At 37.8% G+C, this 19,145-nt stretch overlaps 1 protein-coding gene and 1 non-coding gene across 3 annotated transcripts in view; both read left to right on the top strand.

Moving 5' to 3' along the window:
• Nucleotides 1-19,145, top strand: part of GTF2A1 (general transcription factor IIA subunit 1) — a 51,690-nt gene that overhangs the window by 7,927 nt on the left and 24,618 nt on the right. For both annotated transcript variants that reach the window (XM_022576385.2, XM_089908055.1), the window contains exons 3-4: nt 5,768-5,969; nt 15,476-15,540. In XM_022576385.2, the coding sequence (XP_022432093.1) occupies nt 5,768-5,969; nt 15,476-15,540 (267 nt within the window). The remainder of the gene's footprint in view (nt 1-5,767; nt 5,970-15,475; nt 15,541-19,145) is intronic.
• Nucleotides 6,934-7,077, top strand: LOC115802951 (small nucleolar RNA SNORA79). The gene has a single exon (XR_004023539.1). It is a non-coding gene; the product is annotated as a small nucleolar RNA SNORA79 (small nucleolar RNA).

Here is a 19,145-nt window from a genome sequence, read left to right as displayed (position 1 = left end):
TGTTTCACAAACTTCTATCAAAAGCTTCCAAACGGCTGTGAAGGATACTGTGGTGTATTAGATTATGAATTAAGATGAGTAATGAGAGTGCCTGTAATTTGAAGTTTAACTAGATAATTCAGAAAGGGACCTTCTACATTAAAATAATTCAACCTGATTCTTGAGGTTATCTGTTAACACTGTGGGTCTCCTTTAATGTATGAACTGTGGGAGATGGAAAAGATGCATAAAGCACAATGTTGGTTTTCTTGCTTTTTTCTCTAATTGAAGTGTAATTGACCTACAACACTGTATTAGTTCTAGGTGCACAACATAGTGATTCAGGATTTCTATACATTAGAAAATGATCACCACTTGATTTTCAATAAAGCTATATTTGAATGTAAATTGTGTTTTAGATTGGTAAATGACTATGGGTGGAAATGACAGTCTAGAAGTCCTCTTCAAAGTAAGTGATAAAATTATCCTGATTTCTAAACTGTCAGACCCACCCCTATCCAAATAGCAAGTACAATGGGAGATAGAAAACATGGCCTCTCAATAAAACAAAGTGAGAAGAATTCCTCATTTGGAGACAAATCTGAAAAAGTTAATCTGCCCCTAGATCTGTTTTCTCATCCTTGGCACTACTGACATTTTGGACCTGTTAATTCTTTGTTGTAGAAGGCTAGTTATCGTAGGATATTAGCAGCATAACTGATCTCTGCCCACTAGATGCCAGTAGCACCCCTTAGTTCTGACAACCAAAAATATCTCCAGACATTGCCAAATGCCCCCGGGGCAGAAGGGGAAAAACTACCCCTGATTGAGAACCACTATTCTAAATATACTCTAGTTGTATATAAATACTTGAACCATAAGTTGAACGATGATCTACTGTGCTACATCATTTGGCCTTGGGGAAAGCTCTGTTCCCCAACATCATTTCTAAAGAGCCCAAAAATTCAATTGTCTTATGTTTTATCCAGGAGCTAGTTGTTATTGTGAGAGTAGGAGAATCCTTTAGAATTTCTAGCCCAGCATACTGCCAGGGAGCAGTAGATCTGGTAACGTTTTATAGATCCAAAAATGGAATAAATATGCTTTGACAGATCATTTAGCAAGTGGTAGAGACTTGAAGCTAAGCCTTTTGTCTCCAGATAAGGAAGGTACCAGAGTTGTGACTAGACCTGCTCTGATAGCAGCAGTACAGTTTAGAGATTAGAACTTTGGACCAGAGCTGGGATTACGGTGAGGCAAGTGAGGGCCTAGAGTCCAAAATTTAAACTTTAAATTTAAAATTTAAAGGACATTTACTCTTCACTCTCAGGGTCCAGCCCTGTTGAGTCAGATTGCCTGGATTGTATGATGGTTTTGCCTGCTGTTAGTTGGTGATCTTGGATAAGGCACCTAACTTCTTGTTCCTCAGGCTCTTTTTCTGTAAAAAGGAGATAATAATAATGTCTATTTTAAAGAATTTTTGTGAAAAACGAGTGTACACGGAAAGTACTTAAGTGCACGTTAAGAATTCAGTGTTAGTCTAGTAAACATGATGGGCATAACATGATGCATATCCAAATCATTTTGGGAATAGAAAATGAATTTTCTCCATATCTAATTCCGGAGACCTGGCAAAGATTGTTGAAATAGGACTGCCAGAAACAATAGCTATGGTGTTGGGGGGAAAAAGTACTATAAAAATGTGGAGAAAAGAGTTCTTCCTATTTTCTAAGCTAGCTAAATAAATAAATACATACATAAATAACAATTCAGTATTCTTGGTAGTCTTTAGGGGTATTAATATCATTACTGTTGCCAAAACAGTATTACATTATTTTAAACAGATGATATTTTAAAAATAAAATATTTTGATAAATAAAATTATTTTAAAATGAAATTGGAGAGAAACAGAAAACATTCAACTAATTTGAACTTTACATTATTTGATATTATAAGCGTAATGCTAAATATTTGTATGGTATTATTCTTGTATTTTTCACATTACCTAGAACGGTATTTGGTACTTAGTAAATATGGATTCTCAGTGGCCCACTACTCCAGCATCCCCTTGCTCCCCCAGAAGCAGTTTGAAATGTGTGGTTCCATGTTTGCTTGTTATAATGACTAATGGGCATCTTTGGCATTTAGTAGGCTAGAGGAGTGTTGTATTTCATGTACACTTCTTGTGGTAATACCCTGTAAATAAAGAGTTATTCTGCCTAAAATGTTGGTAGCATTTTTATAGAGAAACTACCTTAGAAAACAAGTTCGTTTTCCATTCTTTTTGAAATTAATATTAAATTTCTGATAAGTTCTTAGTCATTTTGTTAGGTTATGAATAAGACATAGTCTCTACTCTGAAGGAGTTCATACTTTAATAGAGAAGGTAGACTTAGTGTGAAAAGTGTACCAATAGAAATATCTCTAAGGTATAGAGGCAGTGAGTGATTTCTTCGCGGCTATGTGACTTTGCATTTGCATTCTTTGGGGAATTGTGTGGGAAGACTGTCAATAAGGAGTAGTTTACGAAAGTTTAGACAGGAGGTATGTATGCTATATTCAGGGAACTGCAAGTAGTTTGGAAAATAGAGTGCAAGTTATAGCAGCAGTTGGAGAAGTTAACATAATATTGCATTAAGGAGCTTGGTCTTTAGAGTGAGAAGGATTCTCTGGGTTGCTAGTTAAAAGACAGAGTTTTGGACTTCTGCTTCAAACAGTCTCAGTTGATAGGGGTACAGTCTGACATTTAAAAAGAAAAATTTGATTGCATTTACCAAAAACTCTAAATTAACTTTTAATAATGCATTAATGGGTTGCAGTCTGCAGTTTGAAAAGTATTGGTTTATACTTTAAAGCAGTGGCTTTCACTTTAGTGTACATCACAATAACCTGGATAGGTTATTAAAACAGATTCCTGGCTCTAACTCCAGAGTTGCTGATGCGATGGGGTGGGGCCTTAGAATTGGTATGTCTGACAAGTTCCCAGGTGATACTGATGTTATTGGTCCAGGATCACATTTTGAGGACCACTGATTTATAGAGAATAGATTGGAAGCACAAGTTTCCACTAAAATGTAGGCTCTGTAAGGACAAAGATCTTTGTCAGATTTGTTCACTGTCTGTTCTCAATGCCACTGACAGTGTCTAGCTGGGAGGTATTCAATAATTATGTGTAGAATGTATGATTTGAAGCAGGGAGCTCAATTAGCTTAGTCATTAACACTTTGCAGTAATACTGATGGGAGGAAGGGACTTGAACTGGGGCCATTATAGTAGGGATAGATTGGAATAATGCTTTGGGAAGGAAATTGACAATAATGATAGGGCATTGGGGTACATTCTGACTCACAGATCATTGACTTTGGAGACTAGGCGAGTAGTGGTACGCAGCACTTAGCACATAATGTGTATTTGTTAATATTTACCATTGTCATGGAAGCTTCATTAAAGTGATGGGTCAGGATTGCAGTGGGAAGACCAATTGGAGGTGATAAAAACTGAAGCTTTAAATTTAGAAAATTATGGTTTAAAGACCTGTTTCTTTCTTTCTTTCTTTCTTCTTTCTTTCTGTTTCTTTATTTTTTTTTAATATTTTATTTATTTTTATTTTTGGCTGTGTTGGGTCTTACTTGCAGCACGTGGGATCTTCGTTGCTGTGTGCAGGATCTTTTCTTGCGGTGCTCGAGCTCTTTGTTGCGGCATGTGGGCTTCTTTCTAGTCATGGTGTGTGGGTTTTCTCTCTCTAGTTGTGGCACACAGGCTCCAGAGCACATGGGCTCTGTAGTTGTAGTGCATGGGCTCCAGAGCGTGTGGGCTCTGTAGTTTGCGCCATGCGGACTCTAGTTGCGGCGTGCGGGCTCAGTAGTTGTGGTGCGTGTGGGCTTAGTTGCCCTGGGGCATGTGGGATCTTAGTTCCCTGTCCAGGGATTGAACCCGCGTCCCCTGTGTCGGAAGGTGGATTCTTTACCACTGGACCACCAGGGAATTCCCTTAAAGACCTGTTTCTTAAAGCATTAATTAATAGTACTTTTTGCACCTTGATTTTGGCCTACAAGAAGCGAGGTTTTGTTTTGTTTTGAAACAGGGAAAAGAAGTGTAAACAGTTTGGGTGATAACTGTTTGGGAGGCTTACCTATATAGCCTTACTATATAATACATTTAGAGTGTATTTTAGAGTGTAGAGTGTATTTTATTCAGTGTCTGAGCCTATTTTGTATTGTGTGTTATGCTAGGTGCCCACTTTATAGAAATGAACCAGACAAAACTTGGGCTCTCAAAAAGTAGTTTTTTGTTACCCTAGGAAGAACCCTAGCTGTTTTTAGTCTGGGATTTGCACCGACTTAGATTTACTAGCTGGAAGTTCATTTAGAAGTAATCTAATTCAGCTTGTTCCCTTTTTAGATGAGTAAAATGCCCAGGGAAGATAAATAATTTGTCCACCAAGCCGTTTAGTGGCCAAACCAGGACTAATTGGGTTCCTGACTTCTGTTGTAATGCTTTATTACACAATTAATACCACCACTACAATAATTGTAATAACTAACATTTATTGATGACTGACTTTATGCTAGAGTCTGATAAATGTTTTACATGGAAATCTTATTTACTCCTCACAACAGCGCATGAAATAGATACTGTTACTGTCTCTGTAAGGAAAGTCTTCAGGTGAACCTAAATACTGAGACTGCTAAGGGAATGGTTGCTCTGGGAAATTGACCTTTAGTTTGCTTTTTCCCTAAATTGTTAGAGATGTGCTGGAATTGTTATTAACATGTAGATCTAGAATTTCTAGAACAGTTGGAAGTGTCAGCAGTTTATAAAAATCCCTGTTAGTATGGCAAAGGGAGCTTTTTGAAGGATCTGATAGAAGCCTTACATGAGTTAGGCAATATCCCAAGAGTAGATCCTAGGGGAGAAAACAAAGTATCTGTAGATCCTTGTGTACAGAATGACTGAATTAAATTTTATATGTATGTTTAAGGAATGGTTTGTAACTTTCTTGGGCAGTTTTTTTATAAGAGCTCTATAGATTGAACACTAAACCTTGTAGAGAGGAAATGTGTGTTAGGTAGAAGGATGGAATAGTTGTAAATATATTCTTTTACTTCCTTGTTTTTGCCCACTTTTGATTTTTTTTTCCTTCATCACAGAAGCTGTCCAAGGGAGAGATGAGAAAATAGAAGTGGTTAAGCAAAAAAGGATTGTCAATCCTTGTCATAATGAAAGAGGGAAGGGAATTTCAAGAAGTGTGGAGGGTTGAGAATACCTCTGAAAGCATATTAGGCATTGCTGTTTCTTTTTCCTTATGTAGGGTTGGACAGATAGAAAGGTAGGGTTTTCTAACCTGAGGACTGCCTCTATAATGTTTCTCATAGTTCAAGGAAAGATGAATTTATGTTTTATATGTTATTTAAAAGTTAGGAAAGAAAGATTTCCATAAAATAGCTAACAATGGATTTGATACTAAAAAGGATGATTTTTGATTACTGAAAAATTGCTTATATGAAACTGCTTGGCAACCAAGGAATTACTATGGAAAGTTTGTTGCAGATATAAAAAGAAACAAAAGAATTCTTCAGTACTCTTAAGTAACAAAAATGAGGTTTGATACTTTAAAAATTAGTTTTCCTTATGGCATACACTTGGGTAAGAATTAGAGATTTGTAGATTTATCAGTTTTGAAAATGTAAGAATTTTATAAACTGACTAATAAAGTATGTTTTATCCATATGTCCAGCCTTGTTTTCCCTGACTCTTACTTAGAAATCTTTAATATTCTTTGCTTTAGTTATGGGAGAATAAACTAATGCAGTCTAGGGCAGTAGATGGATTTCATTCAGAAGAGCAGCAGCTTTTACTGCAAGTTCAACAGCAGCAGCAACCCCAGCAGCAGCAGCATCACCACCACCATCACCACCAGGCCCAACCGCAGCAGACAGTACCTCAGCAAGCGCAGACCCAGCAGGTCCTTATTCCTGCGTCACAGCAAGGTGAGGCCGTCTGATCCTACTGCAACTTGGAAATGAAAGTTGTCATTTCAAAGAAGAGAAACACTCTGGGTGTCTCCTTTCTATTGGCTGAGGGGGTTGTATCTGTGTGTGTATAAAATGTGGTTCCTATTTATGTAGTAATGATACACAAGTAATTCACTAACAGAAAGCTTAAAATGATATTCAGGTAAGTATATTATTACTTTTTTTAGATGGCTACACAATGGTGGATTTCCTAAGTCAGATCTATAAAGGTTTATTTACTAAGGGTTTCATTATTTTATATAGTAGAATCATTACTTTCTTTGAAACTGATTTGTTCCTACAAAGGCATTTGAGTTTAGTTTTTATAAATAAACACTGGAAGGTTTTTGTAACTATACTTTGGCAATCTGAAATTCTAATTCCTTATTAATTTATGTAGTTAAATTGACTGAATTAGATTTCCTTTAAGTGAAGAATGGATATATGACATCTTAATTTTATATTATGTGGTTTAAAGATAAGAAAAAACAAGTATTTATAGACTGCATCCATAGTGCCTTGTACCGTGCAAGTCATTTTATAGGTTTTGTTTCACTGCAGTCTAATAGAGGCTCTGTGAAGTAGCTCTTAAAACATCACAACTGAGGAAAATCTGGGCCCTGAAAAGGCTTAGAAGCTTGATCCTCTACATGGAGTATTTTCTGTCATGACAAACATTTGTTCAGTTATAAAACTTCCTAGGCCTTCAAGTTTTGTAAATCTTGTCAGAGAGGAGAATAAAGATAAATGAAAACTTCATCTTAAGGTAACTTGAGTTACTCATTGGTCTCATCTGAGAGTGTATGTAAGACTTAAAACTGATATTGATGCACATTAGAAATGTCTGTTTGAGTTATTTTACTGTTTATATCAAATAAGACTTAATATTTGATTTTACTCTGTACCTTGCGTCAAGTAATTTTATTCTTTTAATGTTTCTTGATGACCGTTCCTCCTATTGCCTTCAGGCCTGGCACTAGGATTTTAGGTTATCATAAATTAAAATTTGATTTTCTTCACTCAGAGAATATTAGGATAATGGGATTATCTATTTATTCTCTGAAATTTGCGGAATCAAACACTTAGTTCCTTTTATGCTTACGTGATATTGCCATTATTTATGATTTGTGTTTTTTAAAAAGTTGATGGAAATAAGATACTGGAAACTGTCAAATTGGGAGAACAAGTTTTTTTTTTTTTTTTTTTGCGGTAAGCAGGCCTCTCACTGTTGTGGCCTCTCCCCTCGCGGAGCACAGGCTCCGGATGCGCAGGCCCAGCGGCCAATGGCTCAAGGGCCCAGCCGCTCTGCGCCATGTGGGATCCTCCCGGACCGGGGCACGAACCCGCGTCCCCTGCATTGGCAGGTGGACTCTCAACCACTGTGCCACCAGGGAAGCCTGGGAGAAAAAGATTTTATTTTTATTTTTATTTTTTTTTAAATATCTTTATTGGGGTATAATTGCTTTACAATGGTGTGTTAGTTTCTGCTTTATAACAAAGTGAATCAGTTATACATATACATATGTTCCCATATGTCTTCCCTCTTGCGTCTCCCTCCCTCCCACTCTCCCTATCCCACCCCTCCAGGCTGTCACAAAGCACCGAGCTAATATCCCTGTGCCTTGCGGCTGCTTCCCCCTAGCTATCTACCTTACTACGTTTGTTAGTGTGTATATGTCCATGACTCTCTCTCGCCCTGTCAAAGCTCACCCCTCCCCCTCCCCATATCCTCAAGTCCGTTCTCCAGTAGGTCTGCGTCTTTATTCCTGTCTTACCCCTAGGTTCTTCATGACATTTTTTTCCCCTTAAATTCCATATATATGTGTTAGCATACGGTATTTGTCTTTTTCTTTCTGACTTACTTCACTCTGTATGACAGACTCTAGGTCTATCCATCTCATTACAAATAGCTCAATTTCATTTCTTTTTAAGGCTGAGTAATATTCCATTGTATATATGTGCCACATCTTCTTTATCCATTCATCCGATGATGGGCGCTTAGGTTGTTTCCATCTCCGGGCTATTGTAAATAGAGCTGCAATGAACATTTTGGTACATGACTCTTTTTGAATTTTGGTTTTCTCAGGATATATGCCCAGTAGTGGGATTGCTGGGTCATATGGTAATTCTATTTGTAGTTTTTTAAGGAACGTCCATACTGTTCTCCATAGTGGCTGAACCAATTCACATTCCCACCAGCAGTGCAAGAGTGTTCCCTTTTCTCCACACCCTCTCCAGCATTTATTGTTTCTAGATTTTTTGATGATGGCCATTCTGACTGGTGTGAGATGATATCTCATTGTAGTTTTGATTTGCATTTCTCTAATGATTAATGATGTTGAGCATTCTTTCATGTGTTTGTTGGCATTCTGTATATCTTCTTTGGAGAAATGTTTATTTAGGTCTTCTGCCCATTTTTGGATTGGGTTGTTTGTTTTTTTGTTATTGAGCTGCATGAGCTGCTTGTAAATTTTGGAGATTAATCCTTTGTCATTTGCTTCATTTGCAAATATTTTCTCCCATTCTAAGGGTTGTCTTTTGGTCTTGATTATGGTTTCCTTTGCTGTGCAAAAGCTTTGAAGTTTCATTAGGTCCCATTTGTTTATTTTTGTTTTTATTTCCATTACTCTAGGAGGTGGGTCAGAAAGGATCTTGCTGTGATTTATGTCATAGAGTGTTCTGCCTATGTTTTCCTCTAAGAGTTTGATAGTTTCTGGCCTTACATTTAGGTCTTTAATCCATTTTGAGCTTATTTTTGTGTATGGTGTTAGGGAGTGATCTAATCTCATACTTTTACATGTACCTGTCCAGTTTTCCCAGCACCATTTATTGAAGAGGCTGTCCTTTCTCCACTGTACATTCCTGCCACCTTTATCAAAGATAAGGTGTCCATATGTGCGTGGGTTTATCTCTGGGCTTTCTATCCTGTTCCATTGATCTATCTTTCTGTTTTGTGCCAGTACCATACTGTCTTGATTACTGTAGCTTTGTAGTGTAGTCTGAAGTCAGGGAACCTGATTCCTCCAGCTCCTTTTTTCGTTCTCAAGATTGCTTTGGCTATTCGGGGTCTTTTGTGTTTCCATACAAATTGTGAAATTTTTTGTTCTAGTTCTGTGAAAAATGCCAGTGGTAGTTTGATAGGGATTGCATTGAATCTGTAGATTGCTTTGGGTAGTAGTCATTTTCACAATGTTGATTCTTCCCATCCAAGAACATGGTATATCTCTCCATCTATTTGTATCATCTTTAATTTCTTTCATCAGTGTCTTATAATTTTCTGCATACAGGTCTTTCGTCTCCTTAGGTAGGTTTATTCCTAGATATTTTATTCTTTTTGTTGCAATGGTAAATGGGAGTGTTTTCTTGATTTCACTTTCAGATTTTTCATCATTAGTATATAGGAATGCCAGAGATTTCTGTGCATTAACTTTGTATCCTGCTACTTTACCAAATTCATTGATTAGCTCTAGTAGTTTTCTGGTAGCATCTTTAGGATTCTCTATGTATAGTATCATGTCATCTGCAAACAGTGACAGCTTTACTTCTTCTTTTCCGATTTGGATTCCTTTTATTTCCTTTTCTTCTCTGATTGCTGTGGCTAAAACTTCCAAAACTATGTTGAATAAGAGTGGTGAGAGTGGGCAACCTTGTCTTGTTCCTGATCTTAGTGGAAATGCTTTCAGTTTTTCACCATTGAGGATGATGTTTGCTATGGGCTTGTCATATATGGCCTTTATTATGTTGAGGAAAGTTCCCTCTATGCCTACTTTCTGCAGGGTTTTTATCATAAATGGGTGTTGAATTTTGTCGAAAGCTTTCTCTGCATCTATTGAGATGATCATATGGTTTTTCTCCTTCAATTTGTTAATATGGTTTATCACATTGATAGATTTGCGTATATTGAAGAATCCTTGCATTCCTGGAATAAACCCCACTTGATCATGGTGTATGATCCTTTTAATGTGCTGTTGGATTCTGTTTGCTAGGATTTTGTTGAGGATTTTTGCATCTATGTTCATCAGTGATATTGGCCTGTAGTTTTCTTTTTTTGTGACATCCTTGTCTGGTTTTGGTATCAAGGTGATGGTGGCCTCGTAGAAGGAATTTGGGAGTGTTCCTCCCTCTGCTATATTTTGGAAGAGTTTGAGAAGGATAGGTGTTAGCTCTTCTCTAAACGTTTGATAGAATTCACCTGTGAAGCCATCTGGTCCTGGGCTTTTGTTTGTTGGAAGATTTTTCATCACAGTTTCAATTTCAGTGCTTGTGATTGGTCTGTTCATATTTTCTATTTCTTCCTGATTCAGTCTTGGCAGGTTGTGCATTTCTAAGAATTTGTCCATTTCTTCCAGATTGTCCATTTTATTGGCATAGAGTTGCTTGTAGTAATCTCTCATGATTTTTTTTATTTCTGCAGTGTCAGTTGTTACTTCTCCTTTTTCATTTCTAATTCTATTGATTTGAGTCTTCTCCCTTTTTTTCTTGATGAGTCTGGCTAGTGGTTTATCTATTTTGTTTATCTTCTCAAAGAACCACCTTTTAGTTTTATTGATCTTTGCTATCGTTTCCTTCATTTCTTTTTCATTTATTTCTGATCTGATTTTTATGATTTCTTTCCTTCTGCTAGCTTTGGGGTTTTTTTGTTCTTCTTTCTCTAATTGCTTGAGGTGCAAGGTTAGGTTGTTTATTCGAGATGTTTCCTGCTTCTTAAGGTGGGCTTGTATTGCTATAAACTTCCCCCTTAGAACTGCTTTTGCTGCATCCCATCGGTTTTGGGTCGTCGTGTCTCCATTGTCATTTGTTTCTAGGTATTTTTTTATTTCCTCTTTGATTTCTTCAGTGATCACTTCATTATTAAGTAGTGTATTGTTTAGCCTCCATGTGTTTGTATTTTTTACAGATCTTTTCCTGTAATTGATATCTAGTCTCATGGCGTTGTGGTCGGAAAAGATACTTGATACAATTTCAATTTTCTTAAATTTACCAAGGCTTGATTTGTGACCCAAGATATGATCTATCCTGGAGAATGTTCCATGAGCACTTGAGAAAAATGTGTATTCTGTTGTTTTTGGATGGAGTGTCCTATAAATATCAATTAAGTCCATCTTGTTTAATGTCTCATTTAAAGCTTGTGTTTCCTTATTTATTTTCATTTTGGATGATCTGTCCATGGGTGAAAGTGGGGTGTTAAAGTCCCCTACTATGAATGTGTTACTGTCGATCTCCCATTTTATGGCTGTTAGTATTTGCCTTATGTATTGAGGTGCTCCTATGTTGGGTGCATAAATATTTACAATTGTTATATCTTCTTCTTGGATCGATCCCTTGATCATTATGTAGTGTCCTTCTTTGTCTCTTGTAATAGTCCTTATTTTAAAGTCTATTTTGTCTGATATGAGAATTGCTACTCCAGCTTTCTTTTGGTTTCCATTTGCATGGAATATCTTTTTCCATCCCCTTATTTTCAGTCTGTATGTGTCTCTAGGTCTGAAGTGGGTCTCTTGTAGACAGCATATATAAGGGTCTTGTTTTTGTATCCATTCAGCCAATCTGTGTCTTTTGGTGGGAGCATTTAGTCCATTTACATTTAAGGTAATTATCGATATGTATGTTCCTATTCCCATTTTCTATATTGTTTTGGGTTCGTTATTATAGGTCTTTTCCTTCTCTTGTGTTCCTTGTCTAGAGAAGTTCCTTTAGCATTTGTTGTAAAGCTGGTTTGGTGGTGCTGAACTCTCTCAGCTTTTGCTTGTCTGTAAAGGTTTTAATTTCTCCATCAAATCTGAATGAGATCCTTGCTGGGTAGAGTAGTCTTGGTTGCAGGTTTTTCTCCTTCATCACTTTCAGTATGTCCTGCCACTCCCTTCTGGCTTGTAGGGTTTCTGCTGAGAGATCAGCTGTTAACCTTATGGGGATTCCCTTGTGTGTTATTTGTTGTTTTTCCCTTGCTGCTTTTAATATGCTTTCTTTGTATTTAATTTTTGACAGTTTGATTAATATGTGTCTTGGCGTATTTCTCCTTGGATTTATCCTGTATGGGACTCTCTGTGCTTCCTGGACTTGATTAACTATTTCCTTTCCCATATTAGGGAAGTTTTCAACTATAATCTCTTCAAATATTTTCTCAGTCCCTTTCTTTTTCTCTTCTTCTTCTGGAACCCCTATAATTCGAATGTTGGTGTGTTTAATGTTGTCCCAGAGGTCTCTGAGACTGTCCTCAGTTCTTTTCATTCTTTTTTCTTTATTCTGCTCTGCAGTAGTTATTTCCACTATTTTATCTTCCAGGTCACTTATCCGTTCTTCTGCCTCAGTTATTCTGTTATTGATCCCATCTAGAGTACTTTTAATTTCATTTATTGCATTGTTCATCATTGCTTGTTTCATCTTTATTTCTTCTAGGTCCTTGTTAACTGTTTCTTGCATTTTGTCCATTCTACTTCCAAGATTTCGGATCATCCTTACTATCATTATTCTGAATTCTTTTTCAGGTAGACTGCCTATTTCCTCTTCATTTGTTAGGTCTGGTGCATTTTTATCTTGCTCCTTCATCTGTGTGTTTTTCTGTCTTCTCATTTTGCTTATCTTACTGTGTTTGGGGTCTCCTTTTTGCAGGCTGCACGTTCGTAGTTCCCGTTGTTTTTGATGTCTGTCTCCAGTGGCTAAGGTTGTTTCAGTGGGTTGTGTAGGCTTCCTGGTGGAGGGGACTAGTGCCTGTGTTGTGGTGGATGAGGCTGGATCTTGTCTCTCTAGTGGGCAGGTTCACGTCTGGTGGTGTGTTTTGGGGTGTCTGTGGCCTTATTATGATTTTAGGCAGCCTCTCTGCTAATGGGTGGGGTTGTGTTCCTGTTTTGCTAGTTGTTTGACATAGGTTGTCTAGCATTGTGGATTGCTGGTCGTTGAGTGAAGCTGGGTGCTGGTGTTAAGATGGAGGTCACTGGGAGATTTCCGCCATTTAATATTATGTGGAGCTGGGAGGTCTCTTGTTGACCAGTGTCCTGAAGTTGGCTCTCCTACCTCAGAGGCAGAGCCCTGACTCCTGGCTGGAGCACCAAGAGCCTTTCATCCACACGGCTCAGAATAAAAGGGAGAAAAAGTAGAGAGAATTAGTAGAAGTATGAGGAAAGAAAGAAGGAAAGGAGGAAAGAAAGGAAGGAAGAAAGAAGCAAAGAAGGAAAGACAGGAGGGAGGGAGGGAGGAAGGAAGGAAGGAGGGAAAGAAGGAGAAAAGACAGAAAGAAAGAAGATACAGTAAAAATAAAATATAGTTTAATATAGTTATTGAATTAAAAAATATTTAGAAAAGAAAAAAAAAAAGGGACGGATAGAACCTTAGGACAAATGTTGGAAGCAAAGCTATACAGAGAAAATCTTACACAGAAGCATACACATACACCTTCACAAAAAGAGGTAAAGGGGGAAAAATCATAAATCTTGCTCTCAGAGACCACCTCCTCAATTTGGGGTGATTCGTTGTCTAAAGGAGGGAAGGAAGGAAGGAAAGAAAGAAAGAACGAAGGTAAAGTATAATAAAGTTATTACAATTAAAATTAATTATTGAGAAAAAAAATTTTTTTTAAAAACCATGGACGGATAGAGCCCTAGGACAAATGGTGGAAGGAAGAGTATACAGACAAGATCTCACACAGAAGCATACATGTACACATTCACAAAAAGAGGAAAAGGGAAAAAAATCATAGATCTCGCTCCTAAATTCCACCTCTTCAATTTGGGATCATTCCTTGTCTATTCAGGTATTCCACAGATGCAGGGTATATCAAGTTGATTGTGGAGCTTTAATCCGCTGCTTCTGAGGCTGCTGGGAGAGATTTCCCTTTCTCTTCTTTATTCTCACAGCTCACAGGAGCTCAGCTTTGGATTTGGCCCTGCCTCTGCGTGTAGGTCGCTGGAGGGCGTCTGTTTTTTGCTCAGACGGGACAGGGTTAAAGGAGCCGCTGATTCGGGGGCTCTGGCTCACTCAGGCGGGGGGTGGGGGGCGGAAGGAGGGGCACTGCGTGCGGGGCGGGCCTGCGGCGTCAGAGGCGGCGTGACGTTGCGGCAGAGGCCGGCGTGACGTTGCACCAGCCTGAGGCCCGCCGTGCGTTCTCCCGGGGAAGTTGTCCCTGGTTCCCGGGAACCTGGCAGTGGCGGGCTGCACAGGCTCCGCGGAAGAGGCGTGTGGAGAGTGACCTGTGCTCGCACACAGGCCCCTTGGTGGCGGCAGCAGCAGCCTTAGCGTCTCCCGCCCGTCTCTGGGGTCCGCGCTTTTAGCCGCGGCTCGCGCCCGTCTCTGGGGTTTGCGCTTTTAGCCGCGGCTCGCGCCCGTCTCTGGGGTTCGCGCTTTTAGCCGCGGCTCGCGCCCGTCTCTGGAGTTCCTTTAAGCAGCGCTCTTAAACCCCTCTCCTCGCGCACCAGGAAACAAAGAGGGAAGAAAAAGTCTCTTGCCTCTTAGGCAGGTGCAGGCTTTTCCCCGAACTCCCTCCCGGCTAGTCGTGGTGCACTAACCCCTTCAGGCTATGTTCAAGCCGCCAACCCCAGTCCTCTCCCTGCGCTCAGTCTAAAACCGAAACCCCAGCCTCAGCTCGCAGCCCCGCCCGCCCCGGCGGGTGAGCAGACAAGCCTCTCGGGCTGGTGAGTGCCGGTCGGCACCGATCCTCTGTGCAGGAATCGCCCCGATTTGCCCTCCGCACCCGTCGCTGTGCACTCCTCCGCGGTCCCGAAGCTCCCCCGTCCGCCTCCCGCAGTCTCCGCCCGCGGAGGGGCTTCCTAGTGTGTGGAAACTTTTCCTCCTTCACAGCTCCCTCCCACTGGTGCAGGTTCCGTCCTTATTCTTTTGTCTCTGTTTTTTCTTTTGCCCTACCCAGGTACGTGGGGAGTTTCTTGCCTTTTGGGAGGTCTGAGGTCTTCTGCCAGCCTTCAGTAGGTGTTCTGTAGGAGTTGTTCCACGTGTAGATGTATTTCTGGTGTATCCGTGGGGAGGAAGGCGATCTCCGCGTCTTACTCTTCCGCCATCTTCCCAACTTCCTTCGAGAAAAAGATTTTAAAAGACTATGTAGATTATAACTTTTTGAGCTCACTTTTAATGGGTCAGTAATGCATTCCAGCAGTAGTATCATTATATTAATAACACAGTTATTGCTGAGTTGGCAAGACAGTATTAAATTATGTTTGAAAATTTCCAGTTTAAGAATGCACAGAAATATATATGTTTAGGTGTTAGGTATCTCATTATGTCGTGTTCCCAAGGTCCCTTGTGTCCTTAGGTGTTGTTAAATCTTTTTTTTAATTGTGGGTTTTCCTGTATAAGGTGGGTATGTCACAGCTGTTATTTACTGTAGAAGTTTATAACTTTCTGAGATATCAAATGGTTGAGTGCATTTGCATGCAGAAAATGTGGAAAGCATGAAAAAAATTTTCGGTATAGTACAGCATTCTTATGAAATAGCCTCACAGTTCCTTGTTTTTATGTGTGCCTGTTATTTTTCGTAGCTGCAGCACCACAAGTTATTGTTCCTGATTCTAAGCTGATACAACATATGAATGCATCAAACATGGTAAGACTCAGAACATAGCACTTTGCTTGGCTCTATTTATTCTAACCCAAATTGTGATTATGCTTGTGTATGTTGTATATTAACAACTTGAAGTTTATTCAGGACTTAAGCAAAATAGCTGTTTTGTTTGGTTTCCTAAGCATTGGATTTAACAGCAAATCTAAAGTTTAGCTTGGTACTTAGACATTAAGGTTCATAAAATTATGCAACTTTCTGTTGAAAATACCAAAAGAATGATGCTTTGTAGGAGCTGTTTTATCTTCTGCCTTTTTTTTTTTTTTTTTTGCGGTACGCGGGCCTCTCACTGTCGTGGCCTCTCCCGTTGTGGAGCACAGGCTCCGGATGCACAGGCTCAGCGGCCATGGCTCACGGGCCCAGCCACTCCGCGGCATGTGGGATCTTCCCGGACCGGGGCACGAACCCGTGTCCCCTGCATAGGCAGGCGGACTCTCAACCACTGCGCCACCAGGGAAGCCCTTCTTCTGCTATTTTTTGAAAATAGGTTTAAGGGACCTACCAAACATTATGCCAAGTATAGTTATGTTGCAGAAGACCCATTAACTGAAAGAGGTTAGGAATGCTAAGAATTATAAATTTTTAAAAATGAAAACGAACCATTTGGATAAAGATAACTAGTATCGTTAAGATCAGACGTTACAAATTTTGCTCTGATTTAACCATAGCATAGCCTAATAAGTTTTATTACAATATGTAAATTGCTACTTTAAAATGCATTTTTTCAGTTGAGTTTATTATATATTAGACTTTTGATACTTCTAAGAGATAGCCACTGAACTTCATAAGTCCTCAAAATTTCAAATTTCACTTAGCACATATAATATATCCCATCAGATATAACGATAAAACTGAAAGAAAGAAACCCTCAGATCCTTAGAGAATCTTTACTTCTATCCTCACAGTTTTTTTTTTAAAATAAAACATTAAAACAAAGTTTAATTAGAATAATTGTTCCAGCATTTTCTCGTAAATGGCCTTTCTTCTGTTTAAACTACACAGGCTCTTAGTGGTGTCTCTGCTCTGACATTCCATTCTTAAATCCAGCCAAATCCTTTTAATAGGAAAGAATCATTATTTTAAATAAGATCTCTTAGTCTAGTGTTAGCAGTGAGATTTTCTTTTCAGATCCAGATTTTTTTTTTAAACGAAAAAGCAATATTTTAAAAAACAGTTACTATATTTTGTGAGTGATGAGTGAACCTGAAAGCTCATTTGTGTTTTATAAGCCATATAGGAAGCAGGGCTTACCTACTAGACAAACGACTTCTTTCTATTGATATATACCAGCCTTAACAAATGTATAACTTTACAGAATTGCAAATTTCTACACGATAGAAATTGGAACTTTTAAATTCACAAAAAATCAAGAATCTCTGTTTGTACTTCCAGTTCAAGTTCCTGGAGTCAATTCTTTTGCATGAAAATCACAAAAGTCCATGCCTATCGATTCTCACAAGAATTTTTATTATTCAAAAAAAATTCCCTTTCAAGTTTAAGGCACCAAATTTCTTTTTAACCTCCATCCTTAAAAATAAGTCTCACTGTAGGATCCATATTGTAGTTGGTACTATTGAGACTGTTTCCTAGGGAATAACTTGTATCATTTTAAAACAGAAAGTTTAGTAGGATCACTTGCAGTAGACTCATCTAATTTTGAAGAATTTTAAGTGTTGTGGGAGAGAATTTTGAATTAAAATTGTGTTTAAAAAGACTGGTAAAATTAATGGCCCATCTCTTACTGATTTGCTGTGTCTCCTTGATTCTAAAGAGCATATGTATGTAAACACATCATAGGTCAGACTTCAATCAATAAAATGTTAGCATTTATACGTATTTCAGCATTTTACTTGTTTTCAGTTAGTGTTTGCTTCATGTGTTTTTCATGTTCTAAAATGTAATCAGTATAGGCTTTTTACAAATAAGTTTTTTGTGTTTTTGTTTGTTTGCATTATTATTCCTGATTCAAAGATATCCATTAAAAACAGTCTCATTTTGAAAAAAGAATTTTTTTAATATAAGAATATGGGATAGTGCTAATATATTTGGTAGAAAGCTATTTCAGGGAACTTATGAAACAGGACCTTATATCAAACTAGTTTTGCAGGTTCTCTTTATGAAATTGCTCAAATGCATTATTCACGTTAGGGCCTTTTCACAAAGTACAGGAAGGAACTTTCAGCAGACATTAATAAAAGATGGTTTGTGTATGATACATCAAAACAAATATTTATAGCAACTTGAATGTGCAGCGGTATGCAGGTGGTTATTTTCTCATGTATGCTATAAGGAAAATGCTAGGTCAGTTTGCTAGTAGAAGGAGATCTATTAATCTTATAAAATGTGAATTATAGGCACTTAATATTCCTAAATAATATTTCTCAATAGTAAGTGGTTGTTAATATAATTCCTTAAATTTAGATTACCTTTCATTTGTTTATATAGACAAGATTTATTTAAATCTTTCATTTATTTAATAAAATGAAATGCAGAACCTGCATTTTATGAAGAGAACCTGGTGAGCTAGATAGCTGGATTTTGGGGACATAATGGGAGTTTCAGGCTTAAGATATAGAAATTACTTAGGCCTGTCAAATGGCAACAAGCATATTTTCTTGGAAGGCTATACTTAGAGCCTGACTAGATAGTTGTATCATTAACCTACTTGAGTGTAATTTTCCAAGTTTTGTTGACTTCAAAGCACAGTTAATATTTATTTCTTAAAGTGTATTCAAATAGAGGTGTTTCTAAAAATGTATAAGTTAGATTGAGTATATGAAGGTTTGGTACCTTAAAAAAGATTGAAGGGGGAGGGGGAATAAAACCTACTTGTATATAGTTACAGTGAGATACATGGAAATACTTTGAGCTCAGGATTTTAAAAAAAACAGTAAAAATGTAGTGTAATTCTTTCAGAGGAAAGGGGAGAAGTCTCCAGAAGCAGTAAATCAAGAATTTATCCTGGATTTAAAAACATTCAGAGTATAATTCCATGTATATTTTTATAATTTAAAGTCAGATACTAACTTCATTTTAAAGTGTAGAAATTAATTTTTGTGACTTAAGATTTTTAAGATATTTTCTATATTGATAAAACTGTCAGTAATATATGTTTCACCTAGATAATGCCAGTGTTGTCACCTTATGGCATCTTAGAAGAGTTGCCAGCTAAGAATTGCAGTATTCTGATACAAGGTTTTCTCTAGAGACCTGTTAATCATGGTATAAATTAAAAATATTAGGATTTCTAAAGTGAAGATACTTACACTTTTGCCATAAGTATATTAATTGACAACAAGGAATTGGGAGTAAGGAAACAGAATAAGTAAGGAAATAATGGAATGGATATTTTATTTATTGTACAGCACTGTTAGTGTGGGTTATATTTCCTTAGAGTACATTCTCCAGGTGAAAAAACCTCCTAATTATTCTAATTAATTGCTTGAAATAATTAGGTAAGATGTTTAGGCTCAGTGGTCTTTATTGTACCATTTTATAAAATGGCAGTTAGTCTTATTGTTAGAACTTTTCATTTTAGTATATACTAAATGAAACTGTAAATACTATTAAAATATGCCAGAGATAAACTG

The sequence above is a fragment of the Delphinapterus leucas genome, chromosome 2 (assembly GCF_059928025.1).
Source record: "Delphinapterus leucas isolate spDelLeu-1000000601 "Yukka" chromosome 2, BTC_Dleu_Yukka2, whole genome shotgun sequence".
NCBI lineage: Eukaryota > Metazoa > Chordata > Mammalia > Artiodactyla > Monodontidae > Delphinapterus > Delphinapterus leucas.
Note: the sequence above shows the minus strand (reverse complement) of the source record. Positions and strands in the feature narration are given on the sequence as shown.